At 42.2% G+C, this 22,116-nt stretch overlaps 1 protein-coding gene across 3 annotated transcripts in view; it reads right to left on the bottom strand.

The window, feature by feature from the left end:
- Positions 1-22,116, bottom strand: part of KLHL4 (kelch like family member 4) — a 41,984-nt gene that overhangs the window by 12,899 nt on the left and 6,969 nt on the right. For all 3 annotated transcript variants that reach the window (XM_058154576.1, XM_058154575.1, XM_058154574.1), the window contains exons 2-5: positions 7,576-7,755; positions 4,979-5,115; positions 2,973-3,169; positions 911-1,123 (exon numbers count right to left, since the gene is read on the bottom strand). In XM_058154576.1, the coding sequence (XP_058010559.1) occupies positions 911-1,123; positions 2,973-3,169; positions 4,979-5,115; positions 7,576-7,755 (727 nt within the window). The remainder of the gene's footprint in view (positions 1-910; positions 1,124-2,972; positions 3,170-4,978; positions 5,116-7,575; positions 7,756-22,116) is intronic.

Genomic DNA, 22,116 nt, shown 5'->3' with positions numbered 1-22,116 from the left:
TAAGTGAATCCCACATCTGATTAACACTCTTGTTTATCTTCCAGAGCTAGGAACCAGGTTGTGCAGCTAATGTGCCCGTCCACCAGACAAGATAAATATGGAGCTCCATAGATGTCTGGTAAAACCTAGTGAACACTCTATATTGCGTTCTTTCAATGTTGCACTCATTTCCACTGTGATTGTCCACCCACCTTGCTGTTGGCTGCCTTCTTCTCTTTCCTTCCCCCCTTTATTTTATTTTATTTATTTATTATTTCAACTTTTATACCGCCCTTCTCCCGAAGGACTCAGGGCAGTTTACAACCAAGTAAAAGCAATAATACAAAAGTTAAGAGAAATTTTAAAAAATTAATTCTAAATTGGCCGAAATGTAAAAATTTGCTAAAACCCATTAAAAACTAATTAAAACTATTAAAATCTATTAGGCCAGTCCTGCTCGATGAAATAAAAGGGTCTTCAGCTCACGCCGGAAGGCTCGGAGGTCAGAGAGTTGGCGCAACGTTGGAGATAGCTCGTTCCAGAGGGCTGGGGCCCCCACAGAGTAGGCCCTCTCCCTGGGGGTCGCCAGCCGACATTGTCTGGCCGATGGCACCCTGAGGAGACCCTCTCTATGGGAGCGCACTGGTTGATGGGAGGCCACCAGGAGGCCACTTATTCTTTCCAGAATAAGAACCAGTAGTGGTTTTCACTTACCTTCGCTACTGGTCCGGAACTGTGAGTGTGCGCACGCACTTGCTTCTCTCATGCGCAGAACCTTCTGCGCATGCGCAGAGTGTCCGTGATGACGTTCGGCAGGGTGGGCGGAACCTCTCACTGCTGCTGCTACCAGTTCACCCGAACTGGGGTGAACCAGTAGAAACCCACTACCAAGAAGAACCTATTCAGAGAATATATACCACCTGGAACCTACCTCCGGAGGAAGAAGGGGCAACCTTATATAAGACAGAAGCATTCCAAGATCATGTTGCCGATTGTCTAAATCATGTTGAACCCATATCATTAATGCCTTGAAGATGGATTCTTCGCCTGGGACGTTAATGTCATCATTGGAAAGCAGCTTCGCAACTTCACCAGCAGGAAGTAAGAGAAATTCCTGGTTCTTTATGACTTCGGTGAAATGTTCCTTCAGAAGACAACAAAGAAAAGGTATTTAAATGCCATTTTTTTAAAAAAATACAACTAGAATCAGAATGACTTACAAGAGATATTCCCACTTTCTCCCGATGGTAGGGTTCTTCCAAATACTGCTGGATAAAATTTTTTAGAGAAAAACAGAGTTGGAAGGGGCTTTGGAGGTCTTCTAGCCCAACCTCTGCTTGAGCAGGAGAGCCTGTACCATGCCAGACAAATTTTGTCCAGTCTTTTCTTAAAAACCTCCCTCAATGGAACACCCACAACTTCTGAAGGCAAGCTGTTCCACTGATTAGTTGTTCACACTGTCAGAAATTTCTCCTCAGGAGTGGTGCAGTGGCCTAGAGATAGAGCTCTCACCTCACAATCAGGAGGCTGTGAGTTCAATCCTAGGTAGAGGCAGATATTTCTCTCTCTGGACACAATGAGAATATATCTGTTGAACAAAACTCCGCATTGGCAACAGGAAGGGCATCTGGCCATTAAACACACTGCTAGCTCCATTCAGTTGCCCAGATTCCACTCTGCAAGGGATTATGGGGTCGTTAAAAGAGGATGATAACTCTCTTCGGGTGGAAATGGGGATTTTGCAGTATCCTTCCCCTGGAGTGGGGTGGAAGTGGAGATTTTGCAATATCCTTCCCCTGGAGTGGGGTGGAAATGGAGATTTTGCAATATCCTTCCTCTGGAGTGGGATGGAAATGGGGATTTTGCAGTATCCTTCCCCTGCCACGCCCACCAAGCCACGCCCACAGAACCGATAGTAAAAAATAAATATGAATTTCTCCACTGCCTGAGGTGTCTTGGAAAAGTAGCCTCTTTTGGTTTCTCTTTAGAAATATTAATTTCCTAACATTCTGGAGCCATAGTTAACTTAAGAAAAGGATCGTCCATTAGCCTTTCTTTTGTAGAATTTCAACACTTAACAGTGTGAACTCATAAAAAGAAAAGATGCAGGGGTTATCTGCATAGTAAGGCAGTGGCTTGCTAGCAGCTGTTGATCCTGCACAACTCTTGTTTTCTTAAGTGCTTCAACTTGCTGAGTATGCATTTTCTTTAAAGAATGCAAGAAAAGAGCCTTTGGTGGGAGGAACAGAAGAGGTGATGGCCTCACAGCTTCCTGCCCTCTCGTGATGTTTGTGTTTTTTTTAAAAAAAAGGAGCCAGGGAAAAAAATTGTTGCAAACGTCAAAAATAGCCCTGGTTGTTTATGGGAAGTGATTTTATCTGGGGAAGCCAGCAGGAAACGGTTAAGAGTCCAGTTCAGTAGTAAAAGTTTTAAAGAGGAATGGAAACCTCTTGTCTCTTGAGCTTGGATAAGATTTGAACCTGTTTGCTCCTGTTCCAGCCCCGCTTTTCCAATATCTAAGGGGAAGCCACACAGAAGTTTAGTTTAATTTTTAGTTTAATGAAAAGAAGGACTAGGGATGACATGACAGCAGTCTTCCAATATTTGAGGGGCTGCCACAAAGAAGAGGGAGTCAAGCTATTCTCCAAAGCACCTGAGGGCAGGACAAGAAGCAATGGGTGGAAACTAACCAAGAAGAGAAGCAACTGAGGAGAAATTTCTTGACAGTGAGAACAATTAATCAACGGAACGACTTGCCTCCAGAAGTTGTGAGTGTCCAACACTGGAAGATTTGAAGAAGAAAGCAATTGTCTGAAATGGTACAGGGTTTCCTGCCTGAACAAGGGGTTGGATTAGAAGACCTCCAATGTCCCTTCCAACTCTGTTATTCTGTTATTCTTATCTTCTCTTATCTTCTTATTCCTCTTCCAATGCAGCTCTCGGCACAATGGCTTGTCAAGCAGTGAATGTAGGGACTGAGTTCCACTCCTTACCATAGTGTACACATGGGCCACTTGTAAGAGTTTTGAGCATCCTTGAGCATCTCCAAAGGACCGGATTCCCAAGCAGTTTGAAGGATGAAGTTGCTTCATGAGAAAATTGCAGCAGACCTCAATGACTGGTGAAAGTTGGAGAAGACAAGCTGCGGCCAACAAGCTCTCAATGGTATCTTCTTTGAGCTCCAGCATGCCTGGGTGGTTCAATTTAAAGAAAGAAAGAAAGAAAGAAAGAAAAGAAAGAAAGAAAGAAAGAAAGAAAGAAAAGAAAGAAAGAAAGAAAGAAAGAAAGAAGGAAGGAGGAAGGAAGGAGGAAGGAAGGAAGGAGGAAGGAAAAAAGGAAGGAGGAAGGAAGGAAGGAAGGAAGGAAGGAAGGAAGGAGAAGGAAGGAAGGAAGGAAAGAAAGAAGGAGGAAGGAAAGAGGGAGGGAGGGAGGAAGGAAGGAAGGAAGGAACGAAGGAAGGAGGAAGGAGGAAGGAAAGATGGAAGGAGGGAGGGAGGGAGGAAGGAAGGAAGGAAGGAAAGAAGGAGGAAGGAAAGAGGGAGGAAGGAAGGAAGGAAGGAAGGAAGGGAGGGAGGGAGGGAGGGAGGGAGGGAGGGAGGAAGGAAGGAAGGAAGGAAGGAAGGAAGGAAGGAAGGAAGGAAGGAAGGAAGGAAGAGTGAGCATGACAAAATGAAAAACATTTTTTAAAAAAGATCTTGAGAAGTATAGAAGGTCATGAGATATGAGGATAGTTTGGAAATCAATGTCTAACTTACATGGTGTTCTTAATCAGATCAACAATATTTGCCCAACCAGCTAAGCTTAAATTTGTGGAATCTTGACAAAATCATTCATGCATTTTTCAGCAATCTTTCTAAATCCATTTACCCTGTTGTGACCTCTGGTATTAAGCCAACAACTTTATTTGATGTGTCAAATATTTACTGAATTTGTATCTGGCCCATCCTGGCTGATTGGCCAAAACTAAGCTATGTCAGCTTTAGAATTTCTTGGGTTGTGTTTTTGAGCTTCGTGTGAAGATGGTTTGTGAACCCAACTAGCTGAAGAAGAGTGAAGATCTTCATTAAAACATGCCTCCTCGACAAGGTTGTTTTTGGGGAACGATTGCACAGTGAAGGTAGAACATACAAGCTCCCTTAATTTATAAGATCTCTGTTTCCCACCCAAAAGAATTCCATCAAATTATCATTTTTTTGAACTAGAAGAATATTGCTCCAGGATAATGTTGCAGGACCGGAGGTTTAATCTTCCAAGCTTTTGAATTTGTGTTGGAGCCCATCCTATGTCTGCTAGAGGTACACAGTCTACAAGAGAGAAATTCCCTGAGGATGGGCTCCAGAATGAGTCTGAAAGCTCGGAAGGCTAAGCTTCTGGTCCCGGTGACTGACCCAGATTGGGTCCAAGAAAAATAGTTCTTCTGCCAATAGATTAAGTGTTCCCACTTAATCTATTGTGCTTAATCCTAAGTGAGGAGGTGATCGGGGAAAATGCAAGGAAATATTTGGCTTCATACCCTTCTAAACAAGGACACGTGGATAGGGTTGGGCTTCAAAAATTTTAGCAAGGGGTTCTCAGCCTGGTTGCTGGGTGGGCGTGGCCATGGTGGCCATGGCCTAGTCAGCCACCTGCACCATGGCGGTGGGGTGTGTATGTTTTTGTCCTCCCTGGGCTCCGGAGGCTTTCCTAGAGCAAAATTGGCCTCCCCAGGCTCTGGAGGCCTTCGGGAGGCCCTCCAGAAACTTCCGGTAGGCCTGTTTTTCACCCTCCTTGAGCCTCCACATGCACCCTGCATTTACCTGCATCCAAAATGGGCCGCGTGGGGACTCCTGGGAGGGGAGGGGTGGGCGGGGCCAGCCAGGAGAGGGATTTGGGGGTTCTCCAAACTGCACTGAATCTTAGCTAGAGGTTCTCCCGGACCCCTGCGAATGCCCAGCATCCCAATCCTGCGCATGGGGACGACTGCATATGGAAGTCCTAGTTGAACTAGTTGAGAACTTACCTGTGTAGGCATAGAGCACAAGGTCCTTCAGGGCATCCGGATCTACACCTTCCATTTTGACTTCCTCTTGTTTTGCTTCGCGGACGTCATTGGTGAACATTGCCGCAAAATAATCGGATACGGCGCTCAAAACCAGCCTGATCCCAAAAGGAAAAAGAAAGAAAGAAATGATAATTCATGGTGGCACAGTGATTAGAATGCAGTATTGCAGGCCAACTCTGTCAACAGTTCGATCCTGACCAAATTGACTCAGCCTTTCATCCTTCCGAGGTGGGTAAAACGAGGACCCAGATTGTTGGGAGCAAGGTGCTGATTCTGTAAACTGCTTAGAGAGGGTTGTAAAGCACTATGAAGCGGTATATAAGCAGAGGTGGGCTTCAAAAATTTTAGCAAGGGGTTCCCTGCCCGGTTGCTGGGTGTGCGTGGTAATGGTGGGCGTGGCCTAGTCAGCCTCCTGCACCACGGCTGGGGGGGAGTTTGCCCTCCCCGGGTTTCGAAGGCTTTCCTCAAGCCTCTGGGAGGATGAAAATAGCCTCCCCAGGCTCCGGAGGCTTTCTGGAGGCTGGAAACAGATAGGCCCGTTTTTCACCCTTCCCAAGCCTCCGCGTGTGCCCTGCACTTTCCTGATTCCAAAACGGGCCACATGGGGACTCCTGGGAGGGGCAGGGCTGGGTGGGCAGGGCCAGCCAGGAGTGAGATTTGGGGGGTTCTCCGAACTGCACAAAATCTTAGCTAGAGGTTCTCCCGAACTCCTGTGAACCCCAGCAGCCCACCCCTGTAGATAAGTCTAAGTGCTCTTGCTATTTCTATCTGTTCGTGATACTGCCGGAAGCATACTTTTTCATTCTTTGAGAGTTGGGTTTTTGTTTTGTTTTTTGCATTTATATCCCGCCCTTCTCCGAAGACTCAGGGCGGCTTACACTATGTTAAGCAATAGTCTTCATCCATTTGTATATTATATACAAAGTCAACTTTTATTGCCCCCAACAATCTGGGTCCTCATTTTACCTACCTTAGAAAGGATGGAAGGCTGAGTCAACCTTGGGCCTGGTGGGACTTGAACTTGCATTAATTGCAAGCAGCTGTGTTAATAACAGACAGACTTAGTCTGCTGAGCCACCAGAGGCCCCTTTAACCTCCCTGAAGTCTATAGAAAAGAGTAAATCGGTATTCAATTTTTTATTATTATTATTTTTTCTGGAGAAATATTTTGCTTTCCATAGGAAGAGGAATCCCCTCACAAATGAGATACCTAGTTAGATATTCTAAATATACAAACTCTCCCTATTTGGAAGAGCAAACCATTATTGTCTTTGCACACTCACTTCATGGTTTGTGGGTCTAACTTTCATTTTGCAAATGGCATTTGGGTCATTTATTACCCTTTGGGAAGCTAGTTACACAAACAGGTTTTATAGCACGGGGATTTCAAAAGAGTCAGCTGGATTAGTTGCGATTTCTCTACAATAGCCAGAAGGGCAGGCAAGCCAATGATACGGTGACAAAATAGGTTTTCTTTGTGCTTCTAATGGCTTTTAAAGTATGTCTCCAGTCCTTACAGTTCTTATTTTAGAACACTATAATAAGATTAATTCCAATGTTCTTTGATCTCACTGCACAAAATATCATATATTCTTGTTCACCACCTAGGGATGCCTTTGATGAGACGGGTGGCTATATAAATTTCAAATGGATTAGATGATAGATAGATAGATAGATAGATAGATAGATAGATAGATAGATAGATAGATAGATAGATGGATGGATGACAGATAGATGACAGATAGATGATAATTAGTTAAATAGAGATAAAGATGGACAGAAAGATATAAATGGATAGATATAGATGTACTAGATAGATAGATAGATAGATAGATAGATAGATAGATAGATAGATAGATAGATAGATAGATAGATAGATAGATAGATAGATAGGCAGGCAGGCAGATGATAGATGATAGATAGTTAAAGAGGGAGATAAAGATGGATAGAAATATATAAATGGATAGATATAGATGGATACACAGATGATAGATGATAGATGATTGATAGATGATATATATATAGATAGATAGATGATAGATAGATAGATGATAGATATTGATAGGATAGAGAGAAAGAGAGAGAGAAAGATGGATAGAAAGATCTAAATGGATAGATATAGATGGATACATAGATGATAGAGATAGATAGATAGATAGATAGATGGATAGATAGATAGATAGATAGATAGATGATAAATAGAAGAGATAGATAGAAGATAGATAGATAGATAGATAAATAGAGAGAGAGAGAGAGAGAGAGAGAGGTGTGTGTGTGAGAGAGAGAGAGAGAGAGAGAAAGATGAGAGAGGGAATGTGAGCAGTCTGAGAAGATTCTCGTACAATAGGTAGAACGAAATAAAGTGATTGAAGAACTTGATCCTTTCACATATGGATGTAGTTGCTTGCGCCGGGCAGAACGTGACCATAAGCAGATCTTATGAGACCGCCGTGTCTCATCCATTTCCAAAACTTGTACGGCAATCTCAAGTCCCTATTATCCTGGCCGAACAACGTTTCCTCTGGCCAATAGAAAGAACGGGCCAAAATACATACCTGTGAGCTGGGATCTTGTGCTCTCCGGCAATGAGAAGGACATCGCAGAGCTGTTTCTGCTGGAGATAGTTTTCCATCTTGCGGAAGGTTTGCTCGGCATGGTTTGCGGAATGAAAACAGGTATCAGCTCCATTACTGTTCACCCCCATGGAGGAGGAGGAGGAGCTGCTCACCGATAGCCTGTTTGAGAGGAAATGAACTGCTTTAAACAAGGTAATTGCTGCTTATGGAAATTACCACATTCAGAGACCCAGGAGGTAAATTAATGACGTTCCCCTAGAATTAATTTTTTTAATTTGGAATCATACACTAAAATACGTACCAAGGGACAACTTCTTCTTTTTTTATTTAAGAGGTAATAGGGACCCCCTGCAAAATTGTTTACAGAAGATAAATAATAGACAGGAAAACAATTCAGCAAGCCAGGAAAACAAAGAGCCCAGATTAAGTTCCAGGTTTGCTATTTCTAAGGGTTTGTTGTTGTTTTTTTAACAAAGGGCCATTTTTTTTTCCCAAAGACTTGAAATGGCTTGGGCTAGAAATATTGAATCCACTTGGGTTTCATAACGTGCATTTTTCATTAAGCCTATTTGATTTGTGAGTTAGCCAGGATGGATCGGGGTTAACACGGGGAGAAAACGTCGTCCAGTTATAGCGCAAAAGACCATCATCTGCAGAAAAACGAAGGTGTTTTCTCAGGTCAACTTGGGAATGAGCTAAACTGCGCACCACGGCTGATCCCCACCCCCGGCTGTTCTACTTACCTTCCCATGCTTCGTTTTGGCATGTACTGCACAGTACGCACCAAAATGAATACACGCCCCGCGCACAGTACACACCAAAATGAGGCTTGGGATGGTAAGTAGAACAGCCAGGGGTGAATCAGCTGGGGTGCGCAGTTAAGTTTCGCTAGAAAGTTTTGCTTTCTAGCAAAACTAAACCGCGCAGCATAGGTGATGGTGGGATCGTAGCTTTTTTTAACTACCGGTTCAACTGAACCCGTAGCTAACTACCGGTTCAGGCAAACCAGTAACTTTTTAAACTACCGGTTCAAGCGAACCGGTAGCTAACTACCGATTGGGCCGAACCAGTAGCTTTTTAAACGCACAGCGCGTGTTTGGTGTGCATTGCGCATGTGCACACAATGCGCATTTGGTGCACATGCGTACACACACAGCACGCAGTGTGCATGCATGGCTAGCCAATCAGTAGCAAACCACTTCAGAGTTCACCCCTGCTTGGAGGTCTTCTAGTCCAACCCCCTGCTTAGGCAGGAAACCCTATCCCATTTCAGACAAATGGCTGTCCAATCTCTTCTTAACAACTCCCAGTGTTGGAGCATTTACAACTTCTGGAGGCAAGTTGTTCCACTGGTTAATTGTCCTAACTGTCAGGAAATTTGTCCTTAGTTCTAGGTTGCTTCTCTCCTTGATTAGTTTTCACTCATTGCTTCTTCTCCTGCCTTCAGGTGCTTTGGGGAAGAGCTTGACTCCCTCTTCTTTGGGGCAGCCCCTGAGATATTGGAACGCTGCTATCATGTCTCCCCTAGTCCTTCTTTTCATCAAACTAGACATACCCGGTTCCTGCAACTGTTCTTCATATGCTTTAGCCTCCAGGCCCCTAATCGTCTTTGTTGCTCTTCTCTTAATTGTTTTTAAAATGAAGACAGAATCAAGATACAGCTCCATCTTGAAGTTGCAGAATTTTAGAGTTCACCACACTCCAAGTTGAATATTTATTGTAGCATGCTCAGGAACTTTAGCTCATGTCTCGTGCATAGCATTTGCTTCGGTGCATTTTGCAGTTTCCTGCTCTGATTTCCATGCCTGGAATAGTCTTGTTTTTTTTTTTCTATTGATAGACTCAAAGTGCTCATTGTAGTAACATTCATTGTCCTCGGCTACATGCACACAGTTTCCTTTCCCTCAAATAAAGACGCTCAAAGTTCTTGGACTCTGGGGACATCAGTTCTATGGGTCTCAAAGAAAAGAAATGGAAACAACAGCAGCTGTCCTCCTCCCTGTTAGTTCATGCCGGTTCTTGATATCTCCCTTCCTGAATCATCTTCTCAGCACCTTCTCAAGTTTCATCTTTCTCACCCACCACCCAATTATTTCCCAACACAGCAACTTCTTGGGAGTTCTGTAAGGTGAAACAAGCTTTCTTTAACAAAAGCCTGTTCTGTTATTTATATTCCTGTCAAAGCCAAAGACATGGAGCTGGTGAAAGAATCAGTCAAGATTTGAAGGTTCACCTATAACTCTAAGCTCATATAAAAAAATAATTGCTACCAACCTGCCTTCCATTGAGGACCTGTATACTGCACGAATCAAAAGAGGGCTGTGAAAATATTTACAGATCCCTCACATCCTGGACATAAACTGTTTCAACTCCTACGCTCAAAATGACACTATAGAGTACTGCACACCAGAACAACTAGACACAAGAACATTTTTTTCCCGAAGGCCATCACTCTGCTAAACAAATAATCCCCTCAACACTGTCAAACTATTTACTAAATCTACTATTAATCTTCTCATCGTTTTCATCACCAATCTCTTTCCACTTATGACTGTATGACTGTAACTTTGTTGCTGGTAATCCTTATGATTTATATTGATATATTGACCATCATTTGTGTTGTAAATGTTGTACCTTGATGAAGGTATCTTTTCTTTTATGTACACTGAGAGCATATACACCAAGAAAAATTCCTTGTGTGTCCAATCACATTTGGCCAATAAAAAATTCTATTCTATTCTATTCTAACAGAATGCTTACAAGCCACAGACTACAGATAGCAAACAGAGCTACGGAGAACTAATGACTGATGTTCAGAATGCTAATAACCAGATGATTGCTAAGAAATATAAATCCTTCCATTCCCCATTGTTCAGCCAGAAGCCTTCTTGGATGTGAAGTGAAACATCTTCAAGGAAAACACCAAGAAAGGCAAAAGTTGCCTTTTTGAAAAGCATGGTTGCCTTTGGAACAACCATGATCTGGATGATTGAGAATCTCTGTAGACATACAGACAGCACACGGTGGCGTGTTGTGTGGTTTGTGAACCTGTTGTGGCCCACTGGCGGTCAGCGGAGCTAGCAGCAGAGTCAGACAACAAGGAAGTTGGGGAGGAACATGGGCCAGTCCTGGGGGCTGGGGAAAGCTCAGATGAGGGCTCTGTGTCAGAGGCAGAGAGGGAATTAGACAGCAGCGAGGCAGAGGAACAGCTGGAGCCTGTTCCCAGTGTGTGCATGCACAGAGCTGCCAGAAGACAAGAACAACTCAGAAAGCAGGGTCAATTTGGGAGTAAAGCCACACCTTGGAGATGATTGGCCCCTCCCATAGGAAACAAAAGAGGAGTGAACAGCGAGTGGGCTTTTGCAGGAAACAATTCGTTTGGTCGGTCATTTCAAGAGTGGAAAGTTCTGTTTGTGACTCTAAGAGACTCTGTGCCAAGTTTTGCCTTGTACTGTGATTGGAAACTAGTTATCTGGCAGCTTTCCAAGCAAGATAAGGTTTGTGTTGATAAATATTCCTCTGAAAGACTGTTTGCCAAGCCTTGCTGACTGTGAGCGAAAGGAATTCACAGTTGTGAAAATAAAAGGGGTTTTGCCGGGACCAAGACTTTGCTTCATGCTTTTTAAGGAAGCCTAGGTCAGAACAGAACCAGATTCCGTAAGCTATCATTTGTCAAATAGGAATGAGTGACTTTCATTGGTTCCAGGTGAAACTTGGCAGTCTGATCCACAAAGGTTTGGGTGATGGAATAAAAGAGCCTTCAAAATCTTTCAAGAGTTTATCCAAGTCTCCTGTAAATTGATAGGCTCTTGCAAGTTACATGAAGTCTCCTGAGATCTCAAATGAGGCCATCACATTTCCAAGAGGTTTTTGGTGAGATAAGATAGACAAGATTTGGGCACAGGTGCACCAAAGCTTGCAGAATTTTAACAAGGCCTCTTGGAGATCTCCAGGAGATCTCCTGGAGGAATCGACTGGTATATACTACAGATCCCCTATTATATTCCTTTTCTTAGAAAGGTAATTCTGATGAAGTATTTGAAAGGATTGGATAATTGTGACCTGATGAAGAACATCTCATTATGCATCCAAATAGCTCAGGAGACATGCCTCCACATACATGATAATAAATTAAATTGTCCTAGTGCTATGCAGCTCGAATAATCTGCTTGGCTTGTCAGGTAAATAGCCAATTATGGTTTTGATTAGTTGCCCAAGTCAGAAGGCTGCAAAATGCAGAAGAATGATTGCAACTTGGGACCCATTGCACCAATCCAGAAGAGAAGGGCTGGGACCTGAAAAAAAAATCTGATTTATTTGCAGTTGCTGTGAGCTACTGATCTAATTATGCAAGATTCAGTAATTGTTCACCCATCTGCTTTATTATAATTGCTTTTGCAGTTAATCTTCTTTATTTTTGTAATTGCTTATACATTTTAATATCTGATTTAGGTAAGAATGATTACAAGAAAATGACTTGCCAAATGAATGGCAAAGAGGAAGACCAGAAGACTGGTTTGCATAGGAAAATGCATTTCCGTATTTGCTTGGATTTTGTGTCTCCTTTTCAAGTGAGAAAGATCCTTTTTTATATATACAGTCAAATGGATTTTCTAACAAAAATCATGTTTGATTTCAGAATATTTCACCCATTTAGTTCCAAGCAAGCTGCAATGAACTCTATGGGATTGTAGAAAGTTAGCACCTACCCTTCCTTGAAGAATGAAATGTTTTAGGAAATATTAAAAGGGCAGAATATTATATTTCCCCTAAAAGAGAAATAGAAATCTTAAGGGAGACAGAAACTCAGAGCCCCAGCTCCCTGTCCTCAAGCAGATACTAAGTGGAGGCCAGCTTTTAGAAATGCAGATTTGGTAATCCATTCAAAACAGGATATTTTGAACAAAGGCAGAATTAGGTAGGATTAGCTCAATATCCAAATCAGGAAAGCCATTAAGATACAATAGGAATGGCCCAACACCTTTTCAGGACACAAGCCTCCTCATTACATAATCTCAAAAGGTCCAGGCTTCAACCAAATTTAACTCAGACAACCTACAAGGTTATCTATGACCCCTACAGCAACCAATAGAATACATGCCCTTGTCACAGGAACAGGAAGCTCAAGTTCAAAGCCCAGAGAGGGTATAAATAACCCTCACTCTCCACTCCACATGGTCACACATGCTTGGTGGTTCTGCTTCACACATGCTTGGTGGTTCTGCTTCAACATTAAACCATCTTTCCAATCAGCTTCCATCTTTCTGGCATCTTTCTCCCCACTTGGAACTGAACCAGATGGATATTTAAACAGGATTTAAAGCCAAGTTGACAGATTTACTGTATTTTGTGGTAGCATTTGGAATTTCCGAGCACATTTAGCGCAATATTCCCACTTGATCCCTTTGCCACGACTGGATGTAATTCATGGTGAGCTACTTGCATTCATGTACTTAGCATGTACAGCTAAGGTTCCACCATGCAACATTTGTATGAATATCATCATTCCAAGAATTGTTATGGGCACTGGTAATTGAGCACTAACCAGAGAAGATGCTGAGAACGTGTGCGGCATGATGCACACTTCCAAAGTGATGTGTCATTTTGCATGAGCTATCAGAAAGGCCCACCATAATTAGAAACGGTGGTTTCCGTAGAAACAGCCTCAATGGAGAAGGAACTTGCTGTCCTGATAATACCTTTCGGGCTGTTCTTTTGATTATGCCGAAGACTAGATTTGCTGTCAAAAGATGACATTATGTAAGTGAGAGAAGAGAAAGATGCCAAGTGTAGCACAGGGAACAAGAGAGAGAGAGAGAGAAACCCAACATAAAGTCAAGAAGAAAATACTTCCCTTGCAGTGTAAACCAAATCTTGGTAATATGTACACATGAAGTTATGAGAATCACTGTCTACATGTTCAGCAACATCCAATTTGTAACAAGGATGGGATCTGTCCCTGCCAAATCTTAAGATTGATTGATTGAGTCTTCATTGATTGATTGATTGATTGAATCTTCATTGATTGATTGAGTCTTCATTGGTTGGTTGGTTGAATGATTGAGTCTTCATTGGTTGGTTGGTTGGTTGAATGATTGAGTCTTCATTGGTTGATTGAGTCTTCATTGATTGATTGATTGATTGATTGAGTCTTCATTGATTGATTGGTTGAGTCTTCATTGATTGATTGAGTCTTCATTGGTTGGTTGGTTGAATGATTGAGTCTTCATTGGTTGATTGAGTCTTCATTGATTGATTGATTGAGTCTTCAGATTAAGATCTGAACATGCTACAGGAGCTAATCTAATAATAAACTAATAGTAGAACCTCACCAATCCAGCCCCTGTTTATAAGTTGTTAAGTTTTAGTCCTACAGTAGCTGGACTAAGGAATTTGGCTAGGCTCCTCTGAAAACTTAATGCAAAAGAATATCTCGCCATATGGGGAGGGAAATGTCTTAGAATAAACACTTTCTCTCACTTGTGTATTTTAGCAATTTGTCAGCTTGCATTCACTCTTTGGGTCCTGATTATAAAAGATACTGACAGAAATTAATAGGCATTGGCAGCTTTGAATACTGGTGAACAGAAGGAGAGATGCCCAAATCTACAGTGAAGTGTGATTTCATTTGGGATAAGAAAAACAGAAAAAGGCTGCAGGCTTGAGATGAGATGAAAAAGCTGGACATTCTGTGCTAATCTCATTTCTGTCAGGAAATTTTAGTTCGGATGCAATGTTTGTTGCTAAAAATGTGTAAATAAGTGAGACACAGATGTGTAAAGAGAATCAAAATACAATTATCCACCAGTATTAATTTTTATTTTTTCAACCTTCCATTTTATTGCATTATCAACACATCCTTCCCTTCCCTTTCTCTTTTCACTCTTCTCCCTCCCTTTCTCTTCTAGAATCCTTCCTTCCTTCCTTCCTTCCTTCCTTCCTTCCTTCCTTCCTTCCTTCCTTCCTTCCTTCCTTCCTTCCTTCCTTCCCCGATATCTATTGGGTGAATAGGTTGTAAAAAAATGCTTTTAAAAGTAAAAAAAAGGGGGGCTCTGACGATCACAGCTGAGCTGCGCAATCGTCAGAGCCATTTTTTTACTTTTCAAAGCATTTAAGTAGCAAGCAGGCAACCAGGCGATTGGATGGGCATGGGCGGGGGGGAGGAGGCAGGGATTTTTGCTCCTGGCTCTCCGAACCACCAGCCGCCATTGCTACCGGATTGGCTGATCTAGTCCAAACCGGGAGTATTTCACCCCTGCTGTAGCTACCTTCATTTATGGATCCTATGTTTACATGGAAAAATGCTTGTCATAGGTTGATTAATTCAGGACTTGATTACTGCCTTAAGTAGTCTGGCTCTGAAATTCAGTAGTTGATTAGCTTTAATTATACTCAAGCAGAGCCTAATTCTCTGTATAACCATAGAATAACATTCACATAGACGGAGTTCGGATCTTGCTTTAAACCACAGCATTCAGTTTGAAAACCTGGATATCTTGTTCAGACTGTATTGCAACTTCTCTTTTCTTTCAATCATGGTTGCAATTCCATCAAACCTGACATTATTTGAATCAGGCTTGGAAAACCGGAATTGAAAATGAAATTTCTTTGACAAATTTACGGCCCCTACAGATTTATAACCTTGAACTGCCTGACTTTCGGAGTTTACTTTAAGGTGCCAAGAAAGATAACAGTCTACCGTTTATTAAACCAAGTGACAGCTCCATTTCCTATGAAACTTCAGGGTAGTTCACATGAAGCCTGTTTTTTTTTTTTTCCTTCTTGTTGAAATCTCAAGGCTGTTTAAACAGTGAATGTATTCTTATTTGCATCAGAAATTATTGGGAAGGTGACAGAGCCTATAAAGAAAACAAACTAAATTATAGATTCTGCATTTAAAAATAGGAGCAAATCTAAAAGTCAATATTGCTCAGAACCAGGCATTACCAGGTGATGGCGTTGCAGACACATGTGCACGCTCATCAGCGCCGTGCTCCAGAAAAGCCGAATTTCCGGTTTCTAGCACGCACGCGTGCCCGGCGATCAGCTGTCCAACGCACATGCGCAAGCAAGTTTTTAGCACTGCCGCGCACGCAGAGGGATCGCGCTCTGGAAAAGCCAAACTTCACACTGGTTTTCGGCACTGCCGTGCGCACGAAGGACAGCTGATTGCCACACACGCATGCGCGCCAGAAACCCGGAAGACAAACAGGAAAGGCTGCGCGTGCCGGCCGATATGGCTTCGGGTGCCACTTTGGGCACGCGCGCCAAAGGTTCGCCATCACAGGAGTATAAACATGGAAATATGTTGAGACTCTAGAAAAAGTGCAGAGAAGAATAACAAAGATGTTTAGGGGACTGGAGGATAAAACACACGAAGAATGGTTACAGTAAGTGGGTGTGTCTAGTTTAATGAAAAGAAGGACTAGGGAAGACATGATAGCAGTGTTCCAATATCTCAGGCTGCCACAAAGAAGAGGGAGTCAAGCTATTCTCCAAAGCACCTGAGGGCAGGACAAGAAGCAATGGGTGGAAACTAATCAAGGAGAGAACAAACTTAGAACTAAGAAGAAATTTCCTGACAGAACAATTAACCAGTGGAACAATCTGCCTCCAGAAGTTGTGAATGCTCCAACACTGGAGGTTTTTAAGAAGAGACTGTATAGCCATTGGTCCAGAATGATTTAGGGTTTCCTGCTTGAGCAGGGGATTAGACTAGAAGACCTCCAAGGTCGCTTCCAACTCTGATATTCTGCTACTCAGCTGACAACAAGAAGCAAGGACAACCTTCTAAATCTCAGGACATGCTTACCAATAGCATGTTCCAGTCTCCCATAAGGGGTTTAGAAATGCATGGTTCAACCACCAAATAGCCTGTAATTGTCCATTATTGCTTGTGCTCTTGGACTGCATTTCCATAAACTGTTTTATGTCTTTCTAAAAATGAAGGTACAGTTGCCTGATGATTGAAATCCAGTCTGGTCCAAACACCACTTTGATACCCTTACTCTTCCTGCATGCACTGGGTTGTCTTTTCATTGATGGTCTGCAGAATCTTTCCAAAGAAAAGGTGTTTTCTCAAGCGTTACCCAAATGTTCACAAAGTTGAACGGGTTTGCTGACTATAAATGGCAAAGGGGGGAAAAGGCCCTTCTGTTCTGTTCTGTTTCTTTTTCCATCCTAAACACAGGAAAACGGTTAAAATAAACACGTATTGTTTCCACATTGGCCCTTCCTTGTTTAAGACAAGCAGAAGGAGATACATCAGACTAAGCAGAGGAGAAAGGAAGATATTGAGACTCTGGAAAGAGTGCAGGGAAGAGCAAAGAAGATGACGGAGGCTAAAACATATGAAGGAATTGGGTATGCCTAATCTAGAGATGCAGTGGCTCAGTGGCTAAAACACTGAGCTTGTCGATTGAAAGGTCGGCAGTTCAGCGGTTCGAATCCCTAGTGCTGTGTAACGGAGTGAGTTCCCATTACTTTTCCCAGCTTCTGCCAACCTAGCAGTTCGAAAGCACGTAAATAATGCAAGTAGAAAAATAGGGACCATGCCGGCCACATGACCATGGAGACGTCTCCGGATTGCGCTGGCTCTTCGGCTTAGAAACGGAGATGAGCACCGCCCCCTAGAGTTGGGAATGACTAGCACATATATGCAAGGGGAACCTTTACCTTAATCTAGAGAAAAGAAGGACTAGGGTAGACATGACAGCAGTGTTCCAATATTTGAGGGGCCACAACAAAGATTTTTCAAAGCACAAATAAGGCACGACAAGAAACAACAGATGGAAACTAATCAAGGAGAGAAGCAACCTAGAACTAAGGAAGAATTTCCTGATCCTGAGAACAATTCATCAATGGAACGGCTTATCTCTGGAAGTTGTGGGTGCCACATCACTGGAGGTTTTGAAGAAGAGACTGGACAACTCTTTGTCTAAAATGGTATAGGGTCTCCTGCTTGTCTTGGACTAGATAACCTCCAAGGTCCCTTCCAACTCTTGTCATTTTATGAGTTACTTCAGACAGTATCCCAAGGCATTTTGAGAGCAACTGCCCTTAAAACTCTCCAGAATCTAGTTTGAGATAAAATCGGTCTATGCCCTGTTTCTTTCTCTTCCATTTTTCAGCAAGAGAACATCCAGAACTGAATTTTATTTATTTATTTATTTATTTTATTTATTTATTTTTTGTATTTTTATACCGCCCTATCTCCCTAGGGACTCAGGGCGGTTTACAGGCAGATAAAAAATACATATAAATACACAATAAAACATCAATTAAAAAACTTATTCCAAATAGCCGAATAATTAAAATAACAATATACATAATAAAACCCATTCAAACCAGTTTAAATTTAAAATCTAAAATCTAGTCCAGTCCTGCGCAGATGAATAGATGAATTTTAAGCTCGCGGCGAAAGGTTCGGAGGTCCGGAAGTTAACGAAGTTGATGAATTTTAAATGAATATTGTGAGGAAATCTGTCAGGCTCCAAAAACCAAGAAAGACACGTTGAAGTTCTTCTAAGCAGAAACCATACAGGCTGGGAAAAGTGATAATCATGCTAGATGGAAGGTTTTCACTCATTCAGGTCATGGTTGTCCCAAAGTTGCTTTTTCAAGAGGCAACTGGACTTTCTGGTTTTTCTTTGAAGATGTTTAGCTTCTCCTCCAAGAAGCTTCTTCAGCTCTGAAGAAGGATGAGAAGGATGAGGTGACGCAGTGGTTAGAATGCAGTACTGCAGGCTACTTCTGCTGACTGCCGGCTGACTGCAATTTGGCAGAATGAATCTCACCAGGTTCAAGGTTGACTCAGCCTTCCATCCTTCTGAAGTGGGTAAAATGAGGACCTAGATTGTTGGGGGCAAGAGGCTGACTCTGTAAATTGCTTAGAGAGGGCTGTAAAGCACTGTAAAGCAGTGTATAAGTCCAAAGCTACTTTCCTTCCTTCCTTCCTTCCTTCCCTCCCTTCCCTTCCCTTCCCTTCCCCATCCATCCATCCATCCATCCATCCATCCATCCATCCCAGCTCAAGGTTGACTCAGTCTTCCATCCTTCCAAGGTGGGTAAAATGAGGACCCAGATTGTTGGGGGCAATTGGCTGACTCTGTAAACTGCTTAGAGAGGGCTGTAAAGCACTGTGAAGCAGTATATAAGTTTAAGGACTATTGCTATAACTGTAAAGCACTGTGAAGTGGTATATAAGTCTAAGTGCTATTGCTAAGTGCTATATATTGGCTTTTATCTGTTGTCTTCTGTCTCTGTTATTTGAACAAGCTTTTATGACTCTAGCAAGAAGAACTGCAACAGAAGAATATTGACAGATCCTGCCACTTTCTGAATAGAAACAGTGTCTGAGGTTGGCTAGGAAACCAACTTCACAGAATGTGAACGGCATGGATGGCCATGGAAACAGTGAATCTAAAATAACTAGGCAAGAAAGATGCTAGTTATTGAGACGGGGTGGACAGAAAGAAACAGAAACAGAAGCAAAAAACTGACGTGACGGAAAATCAGAAATTACACTGTCAGTGAGCGCACCTCCGGCTTTAGGAGGATGTGAGTGACCGCATTTAGAAAAGGAAAGAACAGAAAACACCTGAAAGAGTCCAAATCTAGTTTAAATTGTTTCTGAAATTATTCTTAGTGCGTGAGGGAAAGGAAAGAAGGCCATTTTTAACAATAGGATGTTTTAGGAAAATTTGTAACAATATTCTACTGTGCATAGTTTTTCATATTTTGATATCTTAACTATTTTTTACTTGTCTTATAAGTTGTAAACCACCCAGAGTAACATTTTGGGGGAGAAGGATGGCATAAAAGGTAGGTAGGTCGATAGGTAGGTAGACAGACAGACAGACAGACAGACAGACAGACAGACAGACAGATAAGGATGGACAGATAACAGACAGACATACAGACAGACAATGGATAGATAGATAGATAGATAGATAGATAGATAGATAGATAGATAGATAGATAGATAGATAGATAGATAGATAGATAGATCCCTATGCATTGATTGTAACATGGAAAGTCCAATGGAAATCTAGTATTAATTCTACAAATCAGATCCCGAGCAAGATCCTAATCACGGAAGGAAAGCAAAACAAGGTATGGGAGGAAGGATGCATGAATGTAGTAGAAACGTTCTTAAGAGAAATGTTTTTCTCTTGGAAAAAGTTGCCTAGCTTGAAATAGTTGGTAGACCAGAAACAAAGTACTCAAAGTATGTGCCCCGATCATGCCTAGGGCTTCCGAAATTTCCACTGCAAAGTCCTTCTGGGGAAACTGCCCATTGTAACATTTTTTTCCCTACACGTTCTTTCTAATCTGCAGATCAACTACAGGCCCACCTAGGTATGGAATGAGTTCCTGAAAGAAACTGTGGTAGACAACAAACTAAAACTTTCCATTGAGTCCAATTTATTTATTTATTTATTTATTTTATTTTATTTGCATTTATATCCCGCCCTTCTCCGAAGACTCAGGGCGGCTTACACTATGTTAGCAATAGTCTTCATCCTATTTGTATATTTATATACAAAGTCAACTTATTGCCCCCAGCAATCTGAGTCCTCATTTTACCTACCTTATAAAGGATGGAAGGCTGAGTCAACCTTGGGCCTGGTGGGACTAGAACCTGCAGTAATTGCAAGCAGCTGTGTTAATAACAGACTGTCTTACCAGTCTGAGCCACCAGAGGCCCCTTCAATGCTTATAAGTACAATGCTTATACGTTCATTGTTTAATCATTAAAAGTATTGGAAGGGGACTCTGTTTGCCCCTAAAATTTTCCCCATGGAGTAGGAGAGATCCTGGCTGGACCATGTTCTATTCTTGCTTGGAAGAGTTTGACGGATGATCATACATCAAAAGGAAAACCACCAGCAACCTGTGCACTCCAAATATGCATGTCCATGTAGCTAATAGAATAACAGAGTTGGAAGGGACCTTGGAGGCCTTCTAGTCCAACCCCCCCTGCTCAAACAGGAGACCCTATACCATTCCAGACAAATGGCTTTCCAATCTCTTAAGAACTTCCAGTGTTGGAGCATTCACAACTTCTGGAGGCAAGCGGTTCCACTGATTAGTTGTTCTCACTGTCAGGAAACGTCTCCTTAGTTCTAGGATGCTTCTCCTCCTTGATTAGTTTCCATCCCTTATTTCTTGTCCTGCCTTCAGGTGCTTTGGAGAAGAGGTTGACCTCCTCTTCTTTGTGGCAAGAGCTCTTTGTCAGCTCTTTCTCTCTATCAACGTATTAAAGACTTTAACTACTTAATTAATCAATTTAACCATCTGTTTGCAATGCGAACTTAGGCCCTTCCGATACATCTGCTGCTCCTTCTTAAGTCTTTTGTACTTTCTGTACTTTCTTCAGCTGAAAAAAATGCTTTTAAAAGTAAAAAAAAGAGCCTCTGATGATCACGCAGCTCAGCTGGGATCATCAGAGGCTTTTAAAGCATTTTTTCTACAACCTCTTCGGCGGAAGAGGTTGTAAAAAAATGCTTTTAAAAGGCTCCTCTGACGATCCCAGCTGAGTTGCCTGATTGTCAGAGGCTTTTTTTTTCTTTTAAAGGCAAAAAAATGCTTTTAAAAGAAAAAAAAAGCCTCTGATGATCAGGCAACTCAGCTGGGATCGTCAGAGCCTTTTAAAAGCATTTTTTACAACCTCTTCGGCTGAAGAGGTAGGAAAAAAAAGCTTTTAAAAGTAAAAAAAAAGTTGGCTATGCCCACCCAGTCACATTACCCCTCCCACCAAGCCACGCCCACAGAACTGGTAGTAACAAATTTTACATTTCACCTCTGACCCGCCTCCATCTATTCTCTGTCTCCCAAGTCCCAGTTTATCGGGAGAAAATGGGGATTTTACAGTAACCTTCCCCTGCCATGCCCACCAAGTCACACCCACCAAGCCATGCCATGCCCTCCAAGCCACACCCACAGAACCGGTAGTAAAAAAAATTGAAACCCACCACTGATCCAATTGTAAGTATTATTTTTTTTTTGACAATAAGCCAATTCCTTGTAAATTGCTATCCCAAATGGCGGGTGGGGGGGAATAGATCTTTTTTTATTTAGAAAGCATATCAGTGTTCTAACCTCAATAAACTTTCTCCACGGGTCTCTCTTTTTGTTATAGATGAAAGCACAATAAACTATTGATTTAATCATCCCGGGAGGAGAAAACAGAAGCTAAAACTGTCACGGTCTTTGGACATCATTTTCTGAAAGTAAGGTATGTGTGCCTCTAACCTTCTCGGTCTTCTACCGCCAGTCTGCAGACTCAGGATTTTAATGATTTTCTGCACAGTCAACCCTGACCTTATTTGGATGCTGATTAGAACTCATTACGGGAGCCTGAAATAAGCTTACGCTTCTATTAGTTTGTGGGTCCGATTCAATGTCACCTGTATATAGAAAGTACAGGTGTGACCTGAAATTGAAATGGGTTTCTCTGCAGGAAGCAACCATCCACGTATCTGATCAGAGCCTGAATATCTCTGGTCATGGACATCT

The sequence above is a fragment of the Ahaetulla prasina genome, chromosome 11, assembly GCF_028640845.1.
Source record: "Ahaetulla prasina isolate Xishuangbanna chromosome 11, ASM2864084v1, whole genome shotgun sequence".
NCBI lineage: Eukaryota > Metazoa > Chordata > Lepidosauria > Squamata > Colubridae > Ahaetulla > Ahaetulla prasina.
This window is presented reverse-complemented; position numbering and strand designations above follow the sequence as displayed.